The 24,055-nt window shown below is 45.7% G+C and overlaps 1 protein-coding gene across 2 annotated transcripts; it reads right to left on the bottom strand.

The window, feature by feature from the left end:
* Window positions 1-4,492: 4,492 nt before the first annotated feature.
* Window positions 4,493-23,728, bottom strand: CD83 (CD83 molecule). Of its 2 annotated transcripts, none has more exons than XM_017521615.1 (5): window positions 23,415-23,728; window positions 23,211-23,326; window positions 9,617-9,833; window positions 7,622-7,728; window positions 4,493-6,270 (listed from the first exon to the last, which is right to left on the bottom strand). In XM_017521615.1, exons 1-5 carry the CDS (start codon window positions 23,449-23,451, stop codon window positions 6,142-6,144), a joined length of 606 nt encoding a protein of 201 aa, XP_017377104.1. In that variant the 5' UTR covers window positions 23,452-23,728; the 3' UTR covers window positions 4,493-6,141. The 2 variants fall into 2 exon arrangements, with proteins under 2 accessions (XP_017377104.1, XP_017377105.1); XM_017521616.2 differs by having other exon boundaries at window positions 4,495-6,267; window positions 23,415-23,636.
* Window positions 23,729-24,055: the final 327 nt, after the last annotated feature.

Here is a 24,055-nt window from a genome sequence, read left to right as displayed (position 1 = left end):
CGATTTAATTAATGTTTATAAAGCACTCCAAGGTCTTCAGATGAAAACTGCTGCGTAAGTGCAAAATTATTATTAGTTCTCAGCCTCCTGTCCCTTGACTTCTGACATGGGCTTTTGTTGTTCCTGAATGGGAGCCGTTTATGGGCCGTCCAGCTGGCTCTTTTGGGTACATAGGCAAGTACATACACATTTGCAGATTTTTTCCCCTTTGAAAAAAGCATTCCAACTCTGTGGGATGTCGCAAAGCTTTTCAATCTCTGAATTTCTCCCTACTTGTCTCTACTAAGTACTGTAATCTACAAGAGTAGATTGTAAACAGGTTACTTTTGTAAAGAGTGAGGCGGGGAAATGGTCAATTTGAAGAAATAGCTCCTCTTATAATGAAGAATAAAACAATATCTCCTTCTCATGCAGAATCTAAATGAACCACTAAGTGAGGTCTCTCTCCCTTGCCCAGAGGGATACTGTACGTGTTCATGCATTGAAAGAAGGAAAGAATAGAAGATTTGCTTCCAGTGCCCACGTTCTGCCTCCTTCCTTCACCCGAACTTCTCAGGAATGATGGAAACAAATACACCCCACCTAGATGATGTTTTCCTGATAGTCCTTTGTTACTTCAGTGTGCGCTGCCTGGGATCCCATGGGGAGAAGGAAATAAAAAAGTGGAAAAGAAGAAAGATATGTCTGCAAGTGAAATGTCTTGTCTCTGAAGGACAGAGTGGGTCTCATGTGTGATTTATCAAGCTCTGGGGGCAATAAACAATGTGATAAGGCACGATTTTCCTTTCCTGTAAGGCATATTCACACCCCTCTCTTGTCACTCAGGCACAACCCATCACATTCCCTTGAAGGTATCTTTTAGTTGATCATTTTGCTTTATTAGCAATGTCTGTTAGTCAGTCAACTGCTGAAAGATTTTATTTTTAAAAATTGCTCAGGCCAGACGTGGTGGCTCACACCTGTAACCCCCGGCACTCTGGGAGGCCGAGGTGGGTGGATCACAAGGTCAGGAGTTCAAGACCAGCCTGGCCAATATGGTGAAACTCTGTCTCTACTAAAAATACAAAAGTTAGCCAGGCATGGTGGCGCATGCCTATAGTCCCAGCTACTTTGGAGGCCGAGGCAGAAAAGTGGCTTGAATCCAGGAGGCGGAGGTTGCAGTGAGCTGAGATCGCACCACTGCACTCCAGCCTGGGAGACAGAGTGAGATTCCGTCTCAAAAAAAAAAAAAAAAATTTGCTGAGGAGCAATTATATGACATGTAATTCGTTGGACAAAAGTCTAAAGGCAGAAAATCAATGCAGGGATCCAGCGTTAGTTACATGGTTATTAACACAGGAAGAAATAAACCAGAAGAGCTCAGATGATGCACACCGAGTTTCCCAAGTCAACCAATCACCGATTAAATAGAATATTAAATTATATACGAGGAAAACAGGAATATTCTTCCAGGACAGAAACGCAAATTATTTAAGGGAAAAACCAGGAATATTCTTCCAGGAGAGACTGAAGGGGAAGTGAAGAAGGATAACACGTGAAGCCTATGGCTGCTGCCGCAGTAGTGTCTTATTAGCGACAGGAATGACTGTGAATCATGGGGGACATTTTGCATGGTCTGCAGTGATTGAGTTCTGCCTCTTAGGTAGAGATAAGGATGGGAGGGATAGGTTTTTTTGTTTTTTGTTTGTTTGTTTTTGCATTCTGTTATTTTTAAAAAGCAAAATATAGCTGTTTTAAAAAATAACAAAAACATATAAGCAGCAGCTAGGCTCATAAGAAAACCCAGGGCTGACAATTGAACAGGCAGGCGCAGGAGCCAGCTGGGGTCCAGCCGTCCTCTCCAGCCCTCCTGTTCTCTTCCATTGATGCAGTACTTCTTCAGGGTTCCCCCCTGAGTCCCCTATGCGGTCCTCCTGCCTCCCATCTCTTCCAGCTCTTTTATCCTTTACTTTATTTTCCTGCTTATTATCCTAAAATTGGATCTGAAAACATGGTGCCCCAAATCAGAATCCTTTGACACTTCCACTGTACAAACTCTACAATAACTTACCCATCCTTCATTACCACCCCCTCCCTCCTCCACCTGGGCGGAAGCTGCCCCATGCCCACCTAAATTCCCATACAAACCTCTGTTCAGCCTGCTCTCTCCTTTCCTGCCTTAGAGACTGTGCCCTCGCCATTCTCACCACTCTTTCCATCATTGCCCTTCAAAATCAAGTCCAAGCTCACAAGGAATCAGCTCTGCAAGGCCTCCCGAGGTGCTCCCAGAAGAATCTGGACATTGCCACAGTTCTTTCTCTGTGTTCCCAGTAATCTTCATATTTCATATATTGCATATTTAGTAAACAAGTAACCATGCATACAGCTCTGAGCGCACTTCTCCTTCCAGTTGATCGTAAGCTCCCTGAAAGAATGTGTCCCACTAGGTTAAGTACTGCACAGTGCCTACAACAGTATTGTGTCCAGAGCAAACAGCCAGCATAATTTATGTTTGATTTCACCCATTCAACACACACACACAAACACACACACACACACACACAGAATGGCAGGTGATACAATCTTAATTCCTTACGTATTTCAAATGTACTTTAAAGGTGAAAATTAAAAACTACACATCTAGTCTTGAGAAGACAATAAATAACAATAGTAGACTGTGATCAAATAACTGACTGACTGCATTTAAGCAACCAGTTAGATCACACCCGCCTCTGCAGACGATCAGCTACATAACTATGGGGGACAATAGCTGGTGAATTAAGCACATGGCTCATATCCTAAGATTTTTAAGCCTTCGGCTATTTTTACATAGGAAAGCTGAGGTATTAAACAAGGATCCAGTTAACGCCACCAAACAGAGTTGCCAGTGAGGAAAGAGCTGGAAGCCAGATTGAATTATTCCAAGACCCTCTTGACTCTCACTGTGCTGTTAGGTCGAACACATGGCCTCGCTTTGCTGTCTCTGTGTCCAGAGTCGCTGTTGTATCTCTTCCCTGGCAACCCAGCAAATAATCGGGCTCTGTTGAATTCCATGAGTGTGGCTCAGTATTTTCTAAGAGGAAGCCTCCTAAGTATTATTATAAATATGAAAAAACCACAGGCTTTCTTTTGGAAGAATGTGGAGCTGATATTCATATTTATATTTGTGTCCTGGGACATCCCAAGGTGAATTATTATAACTGTAGATTTAATTTCACAGGCAAAGGACAGCCTTGAATACAAAGTTTTCCCTGGCAGTGGAGATGAAGAATAAGTATGGTCCATGACCATCTGCCTTCCTCTGAAATATCTTCATAGGCCTCAATTGACGCAGTGGGAAAGCAATTCACTTTCCTTGCTAAATTCTGTCCTCCCTTCCCTTCTACATCCCCTTCTCTCTCTCTCTCTCTGTCTCTCTCTCTCTCTCTCTCACACACACACACACACACACACACACACACGCATGCACACACACACAAACTTTGTCTTATACCAAAGACTAGGTGTGAAATGTAGATTCTACCTGCTCTCAAATTTCCATCATGTTTCCAGCTTAATTCAGTCCAAATTGACAAAGGGCAGCCCTCCTCCCTGGTCTGTCCTGCACTGTAATTCTAATGGCCATAGAGCATTTAGTACACTGGGTATTAATCCTCTGAAAGCAACATGACTCCTTCACCAAGTCAATTCATTCCTTTTAACAAAACCACTTTGTCCAAGATTTATGGTTACTGATGCCTTCTCTGCTACCTTTTTCTCCTTTCTTGTTCTAATATCAATCAAAGACTTAACTTTTGCTAGACACTAGGCTTAGTGCTTCTCTATATTGTCTTATTTAATCCTCACAATAAACCTATCAGGCAGATACTATTCTTATTCTAAAGATCTGCCAGCTAAGGCTTAGAGGGGAAAGTCCTCTGCCCAAGGAAATACAACTTCCAGATCTTGAAGCTGGCTACAAACTCAGCTGACTGGGAGCTCTGTGAACTGTTAGTTACTATGTCCTGACACTTTGGTAAAGCATTTGAGAATAGACTTGATTCCACTGAAAGTGAATCCACAGCTTTTAGAGGAATTTTATGTGTGTTCATCTTTGTAAAGAGCCATTCACCTAGGATGCTTTTATAACTATTACAACTACTTAGACCAGATTTTCTTAACATTTTGGGGAGAAGGGACCTATTTGAGAATCTCGAGTGAAACCCCATGAATCCCAGGCACAAAGCCCCTGACGTTACACATCTTTCTGAAGCAGAAACCCCACCCCACATCCCTCCCACCTGTGGCTGTGCATGTGAATATGAGCCATACTGGGTAGCAACGCGACCCCAGGATGGAAGCAGAAGCATCTCTGGGAAGGAGGGAGCTGCTTACAAAGATCTGTCTGCCAGCGGTTCCCTCCCTCCGAGAAGGGCTCTGCCAATCTTTCAGCTCTTATTTTGGATTCTGATTCTCAAACTGGTTTATAGACATCATAGTACTCATCCCAAAGTCGGGACTTTTTCATTTGTACTTGTAAGTGTTTTTTATTTTTAACTTTTATTTTAAGTTCATGGGTACAAGTGCAGGTTTGTTACATAGGTAAACTTATGTCATGGGGGTTCGTTGTACAGATGATGTCATCACCCAGGTATTAAGCCTAGTAGCGATTAGTCATTTTTCCTATCCCAAAGTCTTATGAGCTGAATATAAAACAGAAAAACACCCCTTCTTCACCTGCATACATATAATAACATGAAAGCCACAACGGAGACAAAAACACTAAGTCAGCCTGGTATCCAGTTTACTCCCTAATATTAGAGGGGACAGTGGAACACATAACTCAAGCAGTAAGATGCCTTTGGAAACCAAGAAGGGAAGGGCCCATGTTTGATAAGAGAGAAACCCAACAATGGCTAAAACATCCACGCAACACTTCGGGAAGTCCCTTCTGCCAGTGGCTCCCACGTGTCCGTATCCTGCAGTGTGTTAAGCAAATGCTTGAAGAACAGACCATGGGCCTGGCCTCCCCACGTCCCCGAAGGAATTATTGCAGAAGGCTCTAGGAAAGGCTTTGTGGTAACCTTCTTTGTTTCAGACAATGGAAAACATGAGAAATGAGCACCTTCTCATCCCCAGAACACCACCATCATGGCAAGGATAATGACTCAATGGAGTTTCAAATTTGTATAGCGCTTTATACGTTTTCAAAGAATTTTCACATATAGTATCTTCATCAGCCCATGCAACAGCCTTGTGGTTTACAATGGAGAAAGCAGAAACCATCAGGAACTTGCTCCAGATCATGCAGCCAGATAGTGGGACGATGGACAATGGGACGAGCACCCAGACTGCACCGTGAGCCCCACATTTCCGGCCGGTCACTAAATAGCTGTCTCTCCTGTCATCCTCTCCGACTTTTCTCCTTCTCTATATCCAGGCTGCTTGTCAGTTCACAATGCTATCTAACTACAGATACAGATTTCAAAAGCGGAAAAACACACACCCCTCTTGAAAAGTACATATAGATACAAAAATAAACGTGGCACTCTTCTTTATTGCTTCTTTATGGAAGTCTTTCCCTGATGAAAAGACCCTGCTGGGGAATAGTTCATCGACCTGTTATTTCTTTGTACACAGATTACTCCTTAGTAATAGCAGGACCTTCACACCAGGAAATTATTTGCTAAATATTTCCCACTGTCTCACAGCTTGATCCGTCAATTCCTCCCAGAGGTAAAACATCTGGGCTGGTACAACAAAACACGGCAAATTCAAAGAGATGTCCCTTAGATACAGAAGAGGACAGCTGTCCTCAGGAGTCTGTCGCGGGCCAGCTAGGGGCATTCATAGTTCCCAAGACCCTTTTCCAGTTGCATTTCACCATAGCTTTTACATAACTGAACAAGTGTCCAGGAGGTTGATCAGATAGCTGCACACATCGCTGAAACGCTGGCCGTGGAGAAGCAGCAGTGGCCCCATGCTATGTGGTCATATGATGGTTTTCAAAGGCTGCTCACAGCAAATGGGGCGGGATCCACTTCTAGATGTTTTCGTCCAGGTGAAGGACCTCACGGGGGGATGCCATCTCTAGCGCAGGGCTCATTCTCCTCTCCTCCAGTGTGACAGACGGGCACACTCCTGAGCCTCAGCTTCAGGAAGAAGAACCTGCAGAAATCCTGCTCATACCAGTTCTGTCTTGTGAAGAGTCACTGGCCCCACATGCTTACTTGGGGAAGTAACTGGGAGAAAAGCTCGCTCCATGCCAGCTTTAGAAATATCTGGGAAGATACTCTGTAGTCGTGCAAACTTCTGAAAAGAAATGAAATACAAGGAAGTGAATAACTGGAAAAATTCAGCAGTTGTCACCTCCATTTAAACTCTGTTCAGTAACAGCTGGCTAGACAACCCATTCTGGAAGCTCTCATAGCTCACCGCCTCACTCCCACTACTAGGGATTTGTACCAACCATTTCACTGGCATCTCCAAACTTGTACCAGGAGATTCGCTGATTGTGACCATTTCAAGCCCCTTCTGTTAGGTCTCTGAATGGAAAATCAATGCCCACAGAAGAAGGCATTTGCCAACAAGAAACTAAAGTCACTCATTTTTAAAATATACTGCCTGGTAACTCTAATTATCTTCTTATATGTAAATAACACTAACATCTGAACTGTAAGCTCTTTGAGGGCAGGAGTAATGTGTTACACCTTTTTATGCCTCATACAGTGCCTAGCATAATGCCTTGAACATAGTAGGTGCTCACTGGAGTCTTTGATTGACCAATGTCTAAAATAGAAAGCAGAAAGACAGGTGCACAGCCAGAGAGGCAAGTAAGTGAATAGAGGGACACAGTGAGTAGCAAGAACCAGTCCTGGGGTAGCTCGTGGGTAAATTCCGTCCTGGCCGCTAGGTAGCTCACCCTGCCCGGTAAATGGAGACAAAGGGGGCAGATCGCTTCCTAGAGGGTCAGACACACATGTGGCCCTACTTTCCCACAACCACAGTCAACACAGGTGAGCAGCCATGCAGAAAGAATCTCTGAGGGCTTTTAGCTGGAACCTGCAACCAACAGCTCACGGGCATGCCTAGGACACCTGAGCACCGGCCAGCCACCCTGGGAGCCTCCCTTGGTGCCCCACTGCTCTGGCTTCTTGGGATTGATTCTTAAGGCATGGGCGGAAATACCAAAAATATAACGGGGGAACCCCCATGAGAAAATAGTTTGAAGGCAGCCAAAGGAGGCTGATTTATCCCCTGGCATCCCTGGGGCAGTGGGGCTCACTCCCTTACCCACAGGAAGAACGAGGCCTCTGTTCTCAGACGGGGGACCCTCAGCCCTGCAATTTCTACACTGTGCCGACAGGGCCTCTGGTCCATCTTTCATAGAATCCCTTGCCATTTCCCAAACGTCCGTCCCATATCGTACTTTTTTTTTTTTCCCACAATGCTCTACATGTGGCCACTAGACAAAAGCTGGAAACATTTCAGGGAGCTTCGTGTAATGATTCTCCCAGTCTAGGGGCCTCAAAAAGAGTCCAAGTTTCAAAGAATAATCTCTCTCGCCATTATTAAATGATTCATGCTATCTGCAAAAGATATTTGGATTGGTGCCCTGGGTAATCTTTTAATAACAGAAGAGATGTTTTAAAAAGATACTTACACAAGTGAAAATGATGAGTGTTAAGTAGAAAACAACCAGAGCCAGCAGCAGGACAATCTCCGCTCTGTATTTCTTAAAAGTCTCTTCTTTACGCTGCGCAGGGCATCCTTTAAAAAAGTAAGTGACAAGTGAAGCCATTTTAACAGGATTTTCTACCATGAAAAATAGCTAAGAATGCTTTGTTCCTTCGTCCTGGAGTCCTGCTCGTCTCTTCTTCCCATCAGGATGAATGACAGTGACAGTGACAGCAGCAGCAGCCAGTGTGCACCGTTGCTCTGTGTCCAGCTGCGTGCAGCAGGGCCTGCATACAGCATCTCCCTGAATCTTCAGAGCAGGCCTGAGCAGTCCCATTTTACAGCTGAAAGAGCCGAGGCTCAGAGAGGGTCAAGGACCAAGGACCAAGGCGGCTGAGCCAGGTGTCTGGTCCAGGCTTATCCTGTGTCTGTCTGCCTCCGCTTCGGATGTCAGGCCTTTCCTGGCTTACTTTATCCTTCCACCTGATAAACCGCCACTTATTAATCCACAGATTTTCTTAACTTCATCAGTGTTTGGTAGAGCGTGCTGTGTCCTCAGCTCATGAGGACTCGGGGACCATGAAAGGAAGCAGGTGAACTGCCCTGTGATGGCCAAACACATGGACAGATTTTTGTAGAATCGTTTGAGCTCTTTCGGCAGGGCTGCCAGCATGAGTGGGCGGGAGAACAGACCCTAGGGTTTGTTCAAGGCTGTGGTGACACACTCAGGGAGGGCAAGAGCAGCGAGGCCGATGTCCAGGAACAGGCGTGAAGGGAGGTGCCTCTCCCCACTCACGTGCAACACCCAGTGTGCTGTTTGGGGAAGCAAGCTGAGCTTTGGCTACAGTGTGCGTGCAAACAGAACCTGCTCGACGCCCCCGGCAGGAGCAGGTGGAATGCAAGAGAGCGGAGGGGATTCTGACCAATGGAGCCAATGGCTGTATCTCCAGAGAGCTGTCGACCCCTGAAAGTGGATTCAACATTTTGTCAACAGCCCAGGGCTGGATCGCCACAGCTGTGGATAATGAGAGCCATTGTCCTCATGGTCTCTAACACACACTGATCATTCCGTCTGTCCTGGGCACTGCACTCGGCCTGTTAACGCAATTTCTCGTTTCACCTTCACTACAAGCCTATGTTGTAGCTGTTACTTCCATTCTAGAGATTAGAGAACTGAGGCTTAGGGTCAATCAGGGATTTGCTCAAGGTCACACACTAATAAGATGCAGACTTAATATCTGAGCCAGATGTAAGCGACTGCGGACTCTGACCCCTGAAGTTGTTAGGCAATATCGCCTTGGAAGAGGAAAAAGAGAGAAAATCCACGGTTCTCTTCATTGCCTCTCCACTCCCCACAGGACATGCCTTCCCTCTCCACTCTCCCCTGCAAGGTTCCTCTCGTTCATGTGAATATTCATTGAGAGCCTACTATGTGCCCAGACACATCAGAAAAGAAAACAAAGAGGTTCTTGCTGTCTTGGGGAGACAGACAGTAAATCAATCCATACGTAACATGCTAATTGTACTAAGTCTCAGGAAACAAAGAAAGCAGGATGAAGGGCTGGAGATCCAGGAGGGCCTAAGGGAGGTGTGCACATACAACACTAAGCAAAAGTACACAGTGCCCCTTAAACAGGGACCGTACTCTTGCAGGTGTAATAATATTACCCTAAGTCTGAGTCCTTTCAGATACCCGACAGCAGGAGAAATTAACTACTGTACGGAAACCTGGGCTCTATGACCACATTTTTATCACTTCCAGCCTCGGCCCAACAAGTGCTGGGCAAAAGTCAAACAAAAGGCATCATTTAAGCCACGTGAAGGGAAAATGGTGACATGCTTGCAGCGGATTCCCACCTCCAGCCACAGATGTGATCCAAAGCTCTGGAGCTAGACTCCGAAAGACAGGATCGACTTTAGGCCCTGAAGCAAGCGCGCATGCATTGTGCAAGAAGAAGGCGAGTGCAGTGGGTCACCTCACCTGTCACTCTCAAGATCACTTTGCCACTTAGGTTCCTCTGCCCATCTGGCTCCTGCAGAGTGCACCTGTACGTGCCCGAACTGCAGCTGGTAGTGTTCCGGATCTTCAGGGAATACAGCCTGCCACCGGGGGCCTCGAAAGAACCATTTTGCGTCTTCTGATGATAGCGCAGGTTTTCCTGAGGAGTCTCCATCCTCTCTTCACCACCCTCTGATAGCTGTGAAGAAGGAATCATAGCGCATCATGGTCCACTGCAAGCACTGCAACTCGAACCCAGTGTTTCCATTTTGTTTTCATAAGATCCAGCCTCAACTTATGTGTGTAAAACAAGACATTATGCTTTTGTGTGCGTGTGACCTCTGGGGGAGTAGAGATCTGTGAAAATTCCTAAGGCTACATCTTCGGAATAACATCAGGACTGCATTTCATGATTCTACCATAAGTATCCCAATTTCCACCCTGTATAAGGGAGAGCGTCACTGCTGAGGACAGTGACATGCTGTGCGTGAATCTTGCTGGATTGCATTTTCTGTCCATGTATGCATGTATAGGCAGGATCGTTCTGTATTAAATCTTCTCTTGTTTTCTTCAGATGCCAACTCACCCACTAAATGATTCCTATTTTTGTATCTCAGCCTTTTATTTGGAAAAATTCCTGAATCTGTTATGATCCTTGCCAGAGGATTCAACTAAAATCAGATATGCAGATGAGCAACGCCTCCTGCAAACAGTCATCTTGTTCCTCAGGGGCTGTGGATCTGTGTGGCCATACCTGGCGCTGCTGGATGTGCCACACCTTTTCGTTGTACTAGGGCAGTCAGCCAGCTGCGATCATGCTTTACAGAGCATGCAACACAGAGATTGTACGTGTCGGATCATTTGTTGATCATTTCAAACTCACATGGAAGTGCAGGAACAGCTGACTTCACTATACCCAGGACAGACCGGCCGGACTTGGTAGATACCCAATTTAGCCAAACATTTTATCTGGCTGGCTTTCTTTTTTCCTTTTTTGAGACAGGGTCTTGCTCTATCACCCAGGCTGGAGTGCAGGGGTGTGATCACGGCTCATTGCACCCTTGGCCTCCTGAGGCAACCTTCTGGTACTCCCACCTCAGCCTCTCTAGCAGCTAGGATTATAGGCATGCACCACCATGCCTGACTAATTTCTGTGTTTGTTTGTTTCTTTTTAGAGGCAATGTCTTGCTCTGTTGCCCAGGCTGGTCTCCAACTCTTGGGCTCAAGCGATCCGCCCGCCTCGGCCTCCCAAAGTTCTGGGATTAGAGGCATAAGCCAGGCTTGCTTTCTTGTGAACTCTTTGTGATCAAACTGGTGGAGTATCTTCAGCATTCACTGCAGAGATTAGGCTCATACCACATTCACCATTAATTCTCTCTTTCCTAGACATATTTATAATTTGCCTCATTCACTTGCCAGTTGCTCCTCCACTGAAATACTTTAAAGCTTCTAAAATGAATTTACACGTGCAGTAAAGCAAATCCTTGTTTTCAGCCTTCCTGGGCAGCCCTTCGACATTGACATCCCCAGCAGCACCTGAGTTTCCCTTTGCTGGTTGGCTGAGGACCAGCGGGGAGCCCAGGATTAAATGACATTCCTTACCTGTCCCTACCATGATAACTGCACTCAAGAGCCACCTGAGGGAAGGGGACAGAGATTATCAGCCCCTCCGCCACTATCTTTGCTTGCACCTATCAATGACAAATCTCCCATTCCAGGAGCACCCTACCACTCTTCTCTGACTTTTAGGAAGGGACTTAAGTGCAGGGAAATAGATTACCAAGGAGTTAGGGGGATAATCTTGTGAAGCAACTTGGGAAAGAAAATACATACACACAGGCATGTGTGCACTTGTGCACGCACACACACACAAGCACATGAGAGGCTCATTTCAGCTTCATGTATTAATTCAGGGGATATACCACAAGGTCACTGGGAAGCTCGGGCCCCAGCCCTGGTGCTCGTTAGCATTCCTGTAGAGTGGGCTACAGAGACATCTGGTGGCAGACTGATCGCTCCTGCAAGGAAACTTGCTCAGCTCCCTCCTAGCCCTGAGCTGAGACGAATGGCTCTTCTCAGGCCAAGTCTGTGGACATAAATCCCATTTTTTGATGGTCCTTTTTGTGTGGAAAGATTCCTTCCTAAATAATCAAGATTCTATGTGAGGAAGCAAAAAGACTGGGGGCCTTTGGGCCCCAAAATAAAGGAAAAAAGAAAACCGGTGGGGCCAAGGAAATTTAGAGGAAACTAACAGTGTCTCACTGATTCCAGAACACGTCTCATTCAGCACCAGTTTCCCTTTTCAAGCCTAAGTAAACCATCAGCTGCAGCCTCGTCGTGGGCTCACACCGCTCCCCTCTCACCCCTACTGCCTGGCAGAGGTGCTTCTTCCTCCAGGCAGGGCTGTCAACAGACCGGAGACCAAGGCCCATCCTGGGCCAATGGTGCCTAGGATGGCCGGAAAGGCCACTGTGAAATAAATAGCTCAGCCCAGTCTCTACAGTCCTCACTCTGATGTCCAATCTTGCTTTTCTTTTCTAAATTAACCTCCAAATGCGAGCGTAGCTGCAACAACCATTTTGAGATTATCCACCCATGGTTTTCTCCTGGGGAGCTCCTCTCCCATCCAGCAACCTCTCCCTCCCCCAGCTCAGAAAGGCCCATCTGAAAGTCAAGATCAAAACCGTGAATCCCTCTGGAGCTGGCAGAAATATAAACTATTGTGTCTATTTACATAAAGATGGCCCCATTATTGTGTTAGCTGCTGCAGATTGTTGAAGCAAAAAGGTGCTGGTGATCAAAACTGGCTGGAAGTAACTTCTGCCTGTTTGCAGAGAATTCATCTTATAAATCAGCAGCAAGACCAGTAAAATGTAGTTTATTTGATGGTTAGATTTCCATGGGCCTCTGGCAAAACCTTCAGTGGGCCGCTAGTTACTTTTAAATGGCAAAACAAAGGCAGGGTGAGCTCCTAAGGACAAACAGAAGAACCGGGGGGGGGGGGGGGGGGGAGGATGTGAAACAAAGAACCCCAAAGCAACCTGCAGAATTCTGATTGGCTGAAACCTCATGGCCATCAGTGGGATCATGGCAAAATATCTCAACTCTCATGGGGTCATCTTCCAAATGACCCAGAGAACTACTGGCAAAACCTAGGAACTCCTGCCAAACTAACCAACAGTACTGTTTGCATAATAACTAACTAGAGCAAAAAGAATTCTCTGTAAATTCAGACACTGCACCTGGAAATATTTCACGACCCTCCCTCTAACTTCCAGCTTTAGGTGTATACATTTTCAGCTAAACTTTCTCTTGTGACCCCCATCTCTGGAATTTGGGGTTTGTCCACAGCTGCAAAACTGCTGGTAGTTTTTATGTTAATGTTGCAAACTCAGAATGGGGGTGGGGCCCTAGCAGGATCAAGGGACTGTATGCAGAAGCTCAAATTAGCTATCAGCAGGCTTTATCGGATGAGCTAACTGTGTCAGAGGCACCACCAAAAACTGAAGGAGAAATTTCAGTGGGAGGAAAATGGAGTAACAGCAAATGGGCCATCCTCACTTTGCTTTGTTTTATGAGTTCTCATAAACATTGGAGCTGGCTCAAAATCAACCACTGGCAAGAACAGCTCTTTAAACATTCCAAATCTAAAAGTGTTCCATTGCTTCTCTGCAAAAGCATTTTAGGAAATAGTAATTTATAACAAAAGGAACCCTCAGATTCATTCACAGCCAACCGTAATTGACAGGAACTATTTAATGCACCCTTCACAAAGCTAATATTGTAGTACAGTGTGCTAAAGCACAACACAATTTCAGCAAATTAATTACTCAAAACACTCATCCCAATCATGTTTTAAAAATCCACATGTTGTGCATTAACTTTCATGGTGACAACTCTATCATTTTTGGTTGAGCTGGAAAAGTGCAAACGTGGGGCATCTCATTTTCAGAATGCCTAGGGACTGTGACTGGTGTCAGGCCTCCCATTTGACTAAATCATTTAAATACCATATTCTTTCTCTCAAATGGAGAGCTGACCTTCAGGAAACCACAAGCCCTAAATTAAAATAAACTCTCTTTCATTTGCAGAATGCTAAATCAAGCAAACACAAGTACTAATTTTATGGGCACGTGAATGAAGTCAGTTTTTTTTAATGATGAACAAATTTGAACTGAAACAAAATAAATAAAATAAATCATTAATTATGGATGAAACTGAACTAATATTTTAAAAATCCTACTATGGAAAGTGTTGTTTTTTTTTTGTTTTTAAGTTTACATAATTTTATCCAAACATATGCCAAACTCCTACATTACCATATTGGAATCTAAGGGGGTGAGAGTTTTATAGCAAAAAATGAGTTTTGATCACAAAATCAAAATACAAATTTATCATACATCAGATTTGTCAAGAATGCAGGGCTGGGAGTGGTGGCTCATGCCTGTAATCCCAGCATTTTGGGAGGCCAAGGCAGGTGGATCACATGAGGTCAGGAGTTCAAGACCAGCCTGGCCAACACGGTGAAACCCCATCTCCCCCATAAACACAAAATATTAGCTGGGTGTGGCAGTGGACATCTGTAATCCTAGCTACTTGGGAAATTGAGGCAGGAGAATCAGCTGAACCCAGGAGGTGGAGGTTGCAGTGAGCTGAGATCATGCCATTGTACTCCTGCCTGTGCGACAGAGCAACACACTGTCTCAAAAAAAGAAAAAGAATGTAATAAGTGCCTACCTAAAAGAAAAAAAAGTACAAAAAATTCATCTAACGATTTGATAAAAACATATTTAAGGGTATAGATTTCAAGGATTTAAGTTGGTATTAAATTAATCTGATGTATTCCAACCACATTGAACAGCTTTTTTTTTTATTGCATTTCTTGTGCACTAACACTCATGTACCTTGGTTTCTAACTCAATTAAAGTGCCAATATAATTCCCATTCATCATAAAAACAGCTCTTTATAATGTGCAAAATAGTTTGGCTCGGAGGTTGATGTTATAATGAGGGCAGAATGTATGAGCATTAATATCTTTTTTTTCCTAAGCGTAGTTTTATTAGAAAAATGATTTTCCACTTTGAAATTTACTGGGTCTAACAGACAGAGCTGGATTTATGGCTGTTAACAGAGTTATGAGTATAGCAGAGGCAACATAATTAAGAGCACAGGCGTTGGCACTGGACTGAGCTGGAACCAAACCCCAGCCCTCCCATGGCTACCTCTGCTCTTGGCCAACTGACTGAACCGCTGTCAGGCTTGGATGGCTCCACTGGAATCTGGGGTGTTCGCATCCCACCGAGCTGGCGAGAAGATACTTACGATGTTGTATACAGACCCTAAGCATCGTATCGATCGCAAAGAAAGCCCTAAAGATGTTACTATTCTCTCTCTCCTTTTTTATAGTCAAGGTTTCATTCGGCATACTAAATAGTTCCCTGAATATAAGAAGAATTCAAAAAGTATTTACTGAATGAATGCATGAATTTTAGAAACTGTGAGAAAGTTACAAGAGCACTGGCTTTGGAATCAAAGGTCTGAAGTCAATTCCAGCTTCTCCATTTGTTAGCTGGGTCATCTTCCACATATCCCTTCACCGCTGAGCCCCCATTTTGCCATCTGGACCTCCCTCACTTGCTCATGGGGTTATTATAAGAATCAAGTGAGAAAACACAGAAAAGTGCTTTATAATTGGTAATGCTGTAACAGAAATTATTGTTATATATGATAGCGTTCCACATCATCCAACCATTCTGCCACTTCTTTACCACTGACACTTCCGTCTCCTCTGGTAAAGTTATCCTAGAAGTCCCAATCTCTGCTCTAGGGAGAAACTGTTTTTTTCCACGTACAATGTCTTCAAAATATCCACAACATTCTGAATTTTTTAAAGCACATCATGGCCGGGTGTGGTGGCTCACGCCTGTAATCCAAGCACTTTGGAGGCCAAGGCGGGTGGATCACCTGAGGTCAGGAGTTCAAGACCAGCCTGACCAACATGGTGAAACCCCGTCTTAAAAAAAAGCACCATCATAATAATATAACAAAACCCCTTTGGAACTGAGATTTGAAGGCAATGTTGTTCATGGTTCATGCCAATCATCTCTCTTCCATTAGCGTCCCGTGGGGCCTGCTGGACCTGCAAGACGTACCATTACAAGCTCTCTGCAGAGCTCCACACCTGGTTCTAGAAGAGGCAACTTAACTCAGGCCTGATGCCCCACGATCATGGAGACTGGTTCTGATAGGCATGTGACCCAATCAAAGTCCCTTAAGAATAATCAGATGTATGTTGAGATATTTGAAGAGAAACACAACCTTCTCCTCTGCACTTGCTTCTGAAAGAATATACAGATTAAGCATCCCTAATCCAAGAATCTGAAACACTTCTGTTACCAAGCATTTAGATAAGAAACACGTAAACTGTCCAACTCTGCAGTTACTGGCTATGATCTGGCTGCCGTGTGGAGGCTGGACACGTTACCAGTGTAAAGGAAGGCAGAGCTGAGATAGGGAAGGCCACCAAGTCCTGGGGACATTCATGAACCTCTAAGTCTAGCTGCATTCATCTGTCAGGGCTGTAGAGCACCACAAACTGGGTGGCAGAAACAACAGAAATGTATTCTCTCACAGTTCAGGAGGCCAGAAGTTCAAAATCAAGGTGTTGCCAGGGCCCACTTTCTGAAGGCTTTCGGGCAGAATCTGTTCTGTGCCTTTCTCTTAGCTTCTAGTGGTTGCCAGCAGTCCTCGGCATCGCTTGGCTTGCAGACACAGAACTCCAATCCCTGCCTCTGTCTTCACGTAGCGTTCTCCCTGTTGTCTGTGTCAGTGCGTGTTTTCTCTTCTTAGGACGTCATTCATACTGAAGAATGGCCCTCCCTAGTCAGGCAGGACCTCATCTCAATTTCATTACTTGTGCAAAGACTCTATTTCTAAATAAAGCCACAATCGCAAGTATCAGAAATTAGAACTTCCGATCTTTTGGAGGGGGCACAAATCAAGCCACAATGCCAGCCATACCTGAAATATGAACTCTATTTTGATTTTTTTTATTTTTTCGCATTCCAATTATGTATAAGCCACTATACTTCCTTTTCTTTAGGCTAGTTTTGATTGGATTTAAAATCCCTTGCAACTGAAAGACTCCTAATGATAAGGCACCCTGCGCCACCATGTAAATGAGGGTGGCACGTAGGGGGCTAGCGGCACGCAGCTCCAGCCTCTAGGCCACTCCTGCTTTGTCCCTTGGGCTCACACGCCTGCCACTCCTTGGGGAATGAGACCTCAAGGCCTGATTTGGATCAGAACCTCTGTTCTTCAGAACTGCTGGTCCAAGGCTATTATGAACTATTTAAGGCAACCAACACCCTTCTTTTCCTAAAGGTTTTCCCTATGTGGACCCATCATCCTAGGCAGCTACCAGCTCTTCTAGAATCGGTCCTCTCTTTGGAGAACTGGAACAATTCTCCAAATTGTCCCAATTTGGGACATGCAGTAAACTAGTTGGTCCTCCAAGAAAGCATCAGGTGATATGAACAAGACTTGGGCTCCGAAGTCTGTACAAGTTCCACATGACACACATGGCAATTTTACCCAAATACACCTCAGTGCAAAACAAAACAAAATGAAAAACAAAAACGCGCTTATGAGTATAAAGGAATCTTAGGGAAGTATTTTCCGTCCAGCTCTATTTTGAGCTCATGATTGGTGATACAAAATTTAGGGTTATTCCAGGGAGAGCCAGGAAGGGATTATGGAAACAGGTTTAGATGGAGGGAAATTTTTTTAGGTAACCAATCTGCTTTTAGTCTTTACCTACATAAAACTTTCCCTTATGTCACTGAGACCTCCAAACTTCCTCATCTTTGCGTAGTGACACTGCCAAGTACATAGCTAAGACAATCCAGTCCTCATGTGACTCAGGTTCCCCCTTTTATTTATAGAAAACAAGTTGGTTTTTTTGTTTAGTCTTCTTTTTTTTTTTTCAATTTAACTCTCAGCTACTTTCTTCCTCCCTCCCTACTGTCAAGATTTTGGCAACTTTGCTCTGTTCCACTATTGTCCAAAAATCTCAGTGATCCACCATTCTTATCTGGGTGAGACTTCCATAGCCCTTCAGAAGCTGCCTCAATCTTCCTTGCCCACTCCTCCACAGAACCACATGGAAAGGACCGGCGACCAAGAGGAAAAGAAGGAAAAGAAGGAAGTCTCCCCCTGAGACTCATCTTCTAAGACGAACCGTATTCTATCTTTCTTTAGGCATATTTTGCATTATGCCATTCTCTTTGCTTAAAATCCTTCAGTGGCTCCTTACTGCCAAAAGGATAAAGTTCAAGTCATCATTGTTGGGCAGTCAGGGCCCCTCACAACCTGACCTAGCCTACGTTCTAATGTTAGGTCTCAGCCATCTGCTGGGTAAGTCTTCCTTCTACATCGCTGCTTACCTCAATGGTTCCCAAAAAGTCTTGGGTCCCCATGCCTTTGTTCAAGACGGTCTTCTGGCAAAAGTTCTACGTCAATCTTGAGATGGCCAATGCCAGGCCCAGGACGTGGCACACATTTGAGACTTAGAAATATTTACTAAACAATCAAAGTGTACATATGAGAGACATCTGAAAAGCAACTTTATATCTTTCATGGTTTGACCTAGGGAGGAGCCCTAAAAATGATTCAACCAGGTCAAGTACTATAGGTGTCAATGCGGACAGTATGACTTTTGTTTTAATTCTAACATACATTGTTTTCACAGTTCAATGGCTCTACATTTAATGTAGAATTGTTTCCTTTTTGTCCTAAAACATGTTCTTAAATCCATCTTACAACAGACTCACTCTAGAATGAAGGAAGCACAGGAAGTGTTCAGCACTGGCTCTTTCCTTGGGCCACAAGGGTCTGTGGCTGTACAGATGACATCTGCCCCGACCGCTTCTCCACGCTAGGCCCTCCTAAGGCACTCGGCTCTCCTCAGTATCCCTGGTGTTGTAGCTTCATTATCGCACAAGATGGTAGAGACAGAAAACATAACCCCACCAAAAAGAAGTTTAGCAACATACATGGAAGATAGCCTTGAGCTTTTGAAGTGGCCTCATGCAAGCCATGAACCTGTTCTCCAACAGTTTCCTTAGCATTAATGTCAGAAGCAGAACACTCCATGGATGGCCCATGATCTGCCCCAGCTGGGGCTCTTCTCAATATTCTAAAGTCTATTTATAGTAGACTTTTATCTGAAGTCACACTCTTACTTCCTTTTTCTCCCTTCCTTTGGAAATCATCTGAAAAGGCCACTTGTCTTGTGACGCTCCACTGTCCTCACCCCCGCAGCATCACCCAGAGGTGACACCATATATCCTCTTTCATTTTGCATCACCCGTAGGTTGTCAGGGCTCCTAGAGTGATACAAGAAGGCACTGCCTCTCTGGGATAAATGACCACTCTTTATTATCCTTAGATAACATCAGCCAGGCCCAGAGTACTCCAACCAGTCATCCTCTCTCTCCAAACCTACATTAAGGAGAGTGCAGACACAGTGATGCTTCTCATGCAGTGCAGATGCAGCCCTTTAATGCATGGCCTGACTCCTCACAGGCATGATATTGTGCTGTGCTCTCTTACGTCTTATGCCAGAATTTAACCACAGGCCACGGTCAATGGAAGAAAAACCACAGATCAAAGTCTATATGCATATTTTCTCAAAATACCCCCTCAAAGAACCACAATCAATTAAAACTTTTTTTTTTTTTTTTTTTTAGAGACAAGTCTCACTACATTGCCCGGGCTGGTCTCAAACCCCTGGGCTCAAGCGATCCTCCCACCTCAGCCTCCCAAGTTGCTAGGATTACTGCCATGACCCTGAGCCACCACACCCAGGCTATTACAATTTTAAAACATAAATTGATTGGGTCATGCCTGTAATCCTAGTACTTTGGGAGGCCGAAGTGGGAAGATGGCTTGAGCTAAGGAGTTGGAGGCCAGCCTGGGCTACGTAGTGAGATCTCGTCTCTACAAAAAACTGAAAACATAAAAATAAGCCAGGTGTGGTGGTACGCCCTTGTAGTCACAGCTACTTGGGAGGCTGAGGTGGGAGTATCACTCGAGCCCAGGAAGTTGAGGCTGCAGTGAGCCATCTTCATGCCACTGCACTCCAGCTTGGGAAAGAGAGTGAGCCTCTGTCTCAAAAAATAAAAATTAAGCTAAATTGAGCTACTAACCTAATGAATATAATTTATTAACTTTTCTATTTCTTCTCAATCACCCATTCTTCCAGCACTTTTGGAGGCCGAGGTGGGTGGATCATGAGGTCAAGAGATCAAGACCATCCTGGCCAACATGATGAAACCCCATCTCTACTAAAAAAAATAAAAATTAGCTGGGCATGATGACATGTGCCTGTAGTCCCACCTACTCAGGAGGCTGAGGCAGGAGAATTGCTTGAACGTGGGAGCCGGAGGTTGCAGTGAGCCGAGATCATGCCACTGCACTCCAGCCTGGCACCTGGCGACAGCGCGAGACTCTGTCTCAAAAAAAAAAAACGTATAAGAGAGGAAGGGATGAGAGGAGGATCTTTTGTTGGATCCCAGTTAGGAGGACGTGGGTCCACAGAAGACAAGGGCTGGGCCAACTGGAATTGGGCTATCTCTGTCCACTTTTGGCTTCACCTTTAACCTCCTGAGCATGTCTCTATTAAGTCCCCTCTGGCCCATCTCACTGCATCTTTCAAACAGGGAAAGTAAAATGAACACTCTTCCTTCCCAACCCTAACGTTGCAAACAGATTGGATGCTGTCTGCTTTGAGTTTTCTGGTCAAAGGCATGTGATAAAAAACACATGGTTTACATGGATCCTTTTGCTAATTACAAGTAGTCAGTGCCAAATGGATAAAGACAGGATGCTACATGGTGCCGGAGGTTTGAGTGGCGAACGGAATTTTAAATTGTGAGTCATTATAACCCGCACTTGTGATATGCAGACAGCCTGCAGAACGCGCCTTAATCTGGTGGACGGTGAAAACCCACTGCGAGGGACTCTGCTTTCCTTGCCCAGCACGAAGCCCACTCCTGTGCTGGCAAAATAGGTTTCACAAAGCCAGGATAGTGATGGTGAAGTGAGGTGGGATGGGATAAGCTGGCTCTGGTTACCAGAAAGAAATTCCTCCCTTTATGCTACCTCTCCACTCTGATGAAACACTTTACAAGAAACTTGTAGGGAAATGAAAAGATGCTTAATTTTCTGTAAAATGAAGTATTTTGGTAATTCACCACTCCTCTTATCTCCAGAACACTCTCCATTTTTGTTGTGTAAGCACAAATCCAAAAGTATAATTATTGGGCTGGAAAATAAAAAATATCTATAGAATATGCTGAGACCTGTTTAAAAAAAATGCTTAAAGGAACATTATATGTCACTTTCGGGCACCTGATTTATTTATTGGTATAGCATAACTCTCCTATCCACGAATTTCAATCACCGTTTACTTCTCAAAAAACAACTATGGTATGACTTTTCAATGGTACCATTCCATGGATCAACAGGTAAAAAAGAATGCCTAGAGACTGCTGTCCCTTTTTTTTCTTGACAGAGTATCGAAATATCTTCAGGGGAAATTTTCCAAGAACTGTGTCCAATAAACAAGCTCATGTGCTACAGAGTTACATCACCAGCTGACATCCAAGGAGAAGTCTAAGGTTAATTGCTATGGTTTAGTGGACCATTCCAAATGACCCTGTGCATGAAGCTTTCACTCCAGAAGGGTTTGAATTTTACCGTCTGAAGTTTCATCTGCTTGTTTCATGAGTACTTTTTAATTACTCCCCTGGGGATATTAACAATGTTTTCTTTCTTTATTAAACAATTACGCTGTGGAAGGGATAGTGGTTTCATGTTTTCCCCCTTCTGTGAGATAACTAAGTCCCTGCCTGATCAGCCCGGGGCACTTTGATTTTCTTTACCTTAAATTACTAAGGTAGAAGACAGAGATAGCAAGATAGACTTCCAACAACTCAGGATTTTGAATCAGACTCCTTCGTTCAAATCCCCACTCCACCATGTAGCCAGCTGTGCAACAGGTTACTTCCCACCCTAGGGCTCAGTTTCCTCACCTGTAAAGTAGGAAGAGTAATAGTACCAATCCCTTAAGTACATTCTTCCGATGGATGGAAATAGACAATGTATGTCAGCATTTACCTTGGAGCTTGGCATGTAGTCAGCATTCAAAAATTGTTTTAATAATATTTTTAAAATACTATTGCTTTGACTATGAGAACAATTTCAGAATTGTTGTATTCTCTGATCTCACAGTAAGTAAGGTACAAATGAAGTAGGAATACTTAATACCTTACTTTATACACAATACAATGCCTTGAGGCAGCAGTGTCAACGTTGTGCGTAACTCATGAAGTGCTAGGCTGAATTCATAGAGTGCCTTTGCAATTTACAGGGCAAAAATTAGGTGCCATGCAGAATACACAAAAGTATCGATACAGCCACTGTCCCCCAGAAAATGGACAATCCAGTTAGGAGACACACACACAAAGAGATCACTGCAATGATGCCTTCCTTGTACTGTTAAGTTGCCAGATACACATACAGGTTCTTACAGCATCTTTTCTGGTGGGCAGAAGAAAGTCCTGCATTTTGGGGAAAGTAACAGATGCACAGATGTGCCCCACGGTAAGACAGCAAATCAGTGACAGCCAGGGTGTGGCTGGGATATCATATTCATGTGAGTTAAAACAGAGGTGTAATGGCCTGACTTAAAGAAGAAGGTAGCAGTGGCCTGACTTAAAGAAGGAGCAGTGATAGCAAACAGCAGCTGCTTGGCTTTGGAACGACACCATAATTGCCATCTTAAAATCTGAGAATGTTCCAGTCAAGAGGAAACCTTTAAAAAGCCTCCTTGCCACTCAATGGTCTTACAGTAGGAGCAGCAAGGCCTGTTGTTACACATGTGGCCCACGGCTCATACATCCACCTGATGCCCTCACTGCTGGCTCTCTCACAGCTACCAGAGGAAGGAGGAGCAGCGCTAGGGGAGGAGGCCAAGAGTATCCCACAAGCTGGATGACCACTGATAACCACCACGGACGAAATGGCCTAAGTCACTTTTGAGTCTTAGCCCCTCCCCTCAAATTGCCGCCTCCCCGTCCCTTGTATCTCATGGGCATCACAGTCACAAAACACAAGAAATTCCCTCTGTCCAATGCCCAAATCCAGGTCCCCGCTTCTTTCTTCCTGACCTGCTGGCCCACAACCACAGGTGTCCTACAGAATTAATCCAAATGAGAGAGTCCCTGCCCTTCCAAAACGTCTTAAGTGGATCATTCATCTCAGGCCACCTTCAGGGACAGGAAGGGGAGTGAGGCCCGCGGAGGGCAAGACCTAAGTCAGCCTTGTACCTGGATGCGGATTGGGTCTGGGAGGCGCGTCGGGAGACTGCATACCCCAAGTTCAGCTGCGGGAGACGCCCCCGAACCCCCACCCGGCTCCCAGCCACAGAGGGTCGCCAGCCTTGGGGAAATGGTTCCCGTTGTCTTCAAAGGAGCCCCCCACACCCCAGCCCGCGGGCATCGCCGCACCTACCTTGACCCAGGAGACCGTGTAGGGGACCTGCGGGTCCCAGGGCGCGGTGCAGGGCAAGTCCACATCCTCGGAGCAAGCCGCCTTCACCTCCCGCGTCGCGGGCGCCAGGCTGTAGGCTGCGAGAAAGAGAGAGCGCGTGGTGAACAAGCGGCGGGAGGGGGTGTCGTGGAGGGGCGGGGGACGCCAGGCGCTCGCGGGCCCTACCGCAGCTCAGGAGGAGAAGCTGGAGGCCGCGCGACATGGCTGGAGCGCTGCGCGGCTGCCTGGGGCTGCCGGGTTGGGGCGCGCTGGCAACGGCCGCCCTTTTATGCCCGGCCCTCCGGGAACTTCCCTGAGCGCCAGCCCCGGGGATTCCCCGGCGGCGGCGGAAGCGGGTGGCGCGCCCTCCTAGTCCCGCTCAGGCCGGGGCGCCCCCGTCCCCGCCCCCGTCACCCACGCTACCCACGCTGCCCCCGCGCCGCGCGCGTCCCCGCCCCTGCGCGCCCGGCCCAGGCGCCCCTAGTTCGCGTCGCTGCTGCGGCTGGCGGCGGCGACAACAATCCCCGCGTGACGCCCCGCGCTAGGGGCTTTGCAGACCGCGCTCACGCGCGCGACGCCGCCATTGACCCGCAAAAGGAAGCCGGGAACCAGGCCATCCGAGTGGGACCTGCCCATTTTATGGAGGCCAAAATCCCGATTCCGAGAGGGTGGGCAGCTCCCGCCAAAGCCCAGCCTGTCCTTGGGAACGTCACTGGTGAACCCAAGTCCTCACTCTCCTCCAGAATCTGCACGCCTGTAATCCCAGCACTTTGGGAGGCTGGGGCGGGCAGATCACGAGGTCAAGAGATCAAGACCATCCTTGCCAA

This window comes from Cebus imitator, unplaced genomic scaffold, assembly GCF_001604975.1.
Source record: "Cebus imitator isolate Cc_AM_T3 unplaced genomic scaffold, Cebus_imitator-1.0 Scaffold21, whole genome shotgun sequence".
Classification (NCBI taxonomy): domain Eukaryota; kingdom Metazoa; phylum Chordata; class Mammalia; order Primates; family Cebidae; genus Cebus; species Cebus imitator.
The sequence above is the reverse complement of the archived record's forward strand: the minus strand, read 5'-3'. Positions and strand labels throughout refer to the sequence as shown.

Excerpts from the sequence above, each read along its gene's own strand:
- CD83 (XM_017521615.1), bottom strand. The coding sequence starts at position 23,451 with ATGTCGCGCGGCCTCCAGCTTCTCCTCCTGAGCTGCG. Across the intron at positions 23,327-23,414 it reads GCTTCTCCTCCTGAGCTGCG|CCTACAGCCTGGCGCCCGCG; the intron begins GTAGGGCCCGCG and ends TCTTTCTCGCAG. Across the intron at positions 6,271-7,621 it reads CACTCATCATTTTCACTTGT|AAGTTTGCACGACTACAGAG; the intron begins GTAAGTATCTTT and ends ATTTCTTTTCAG.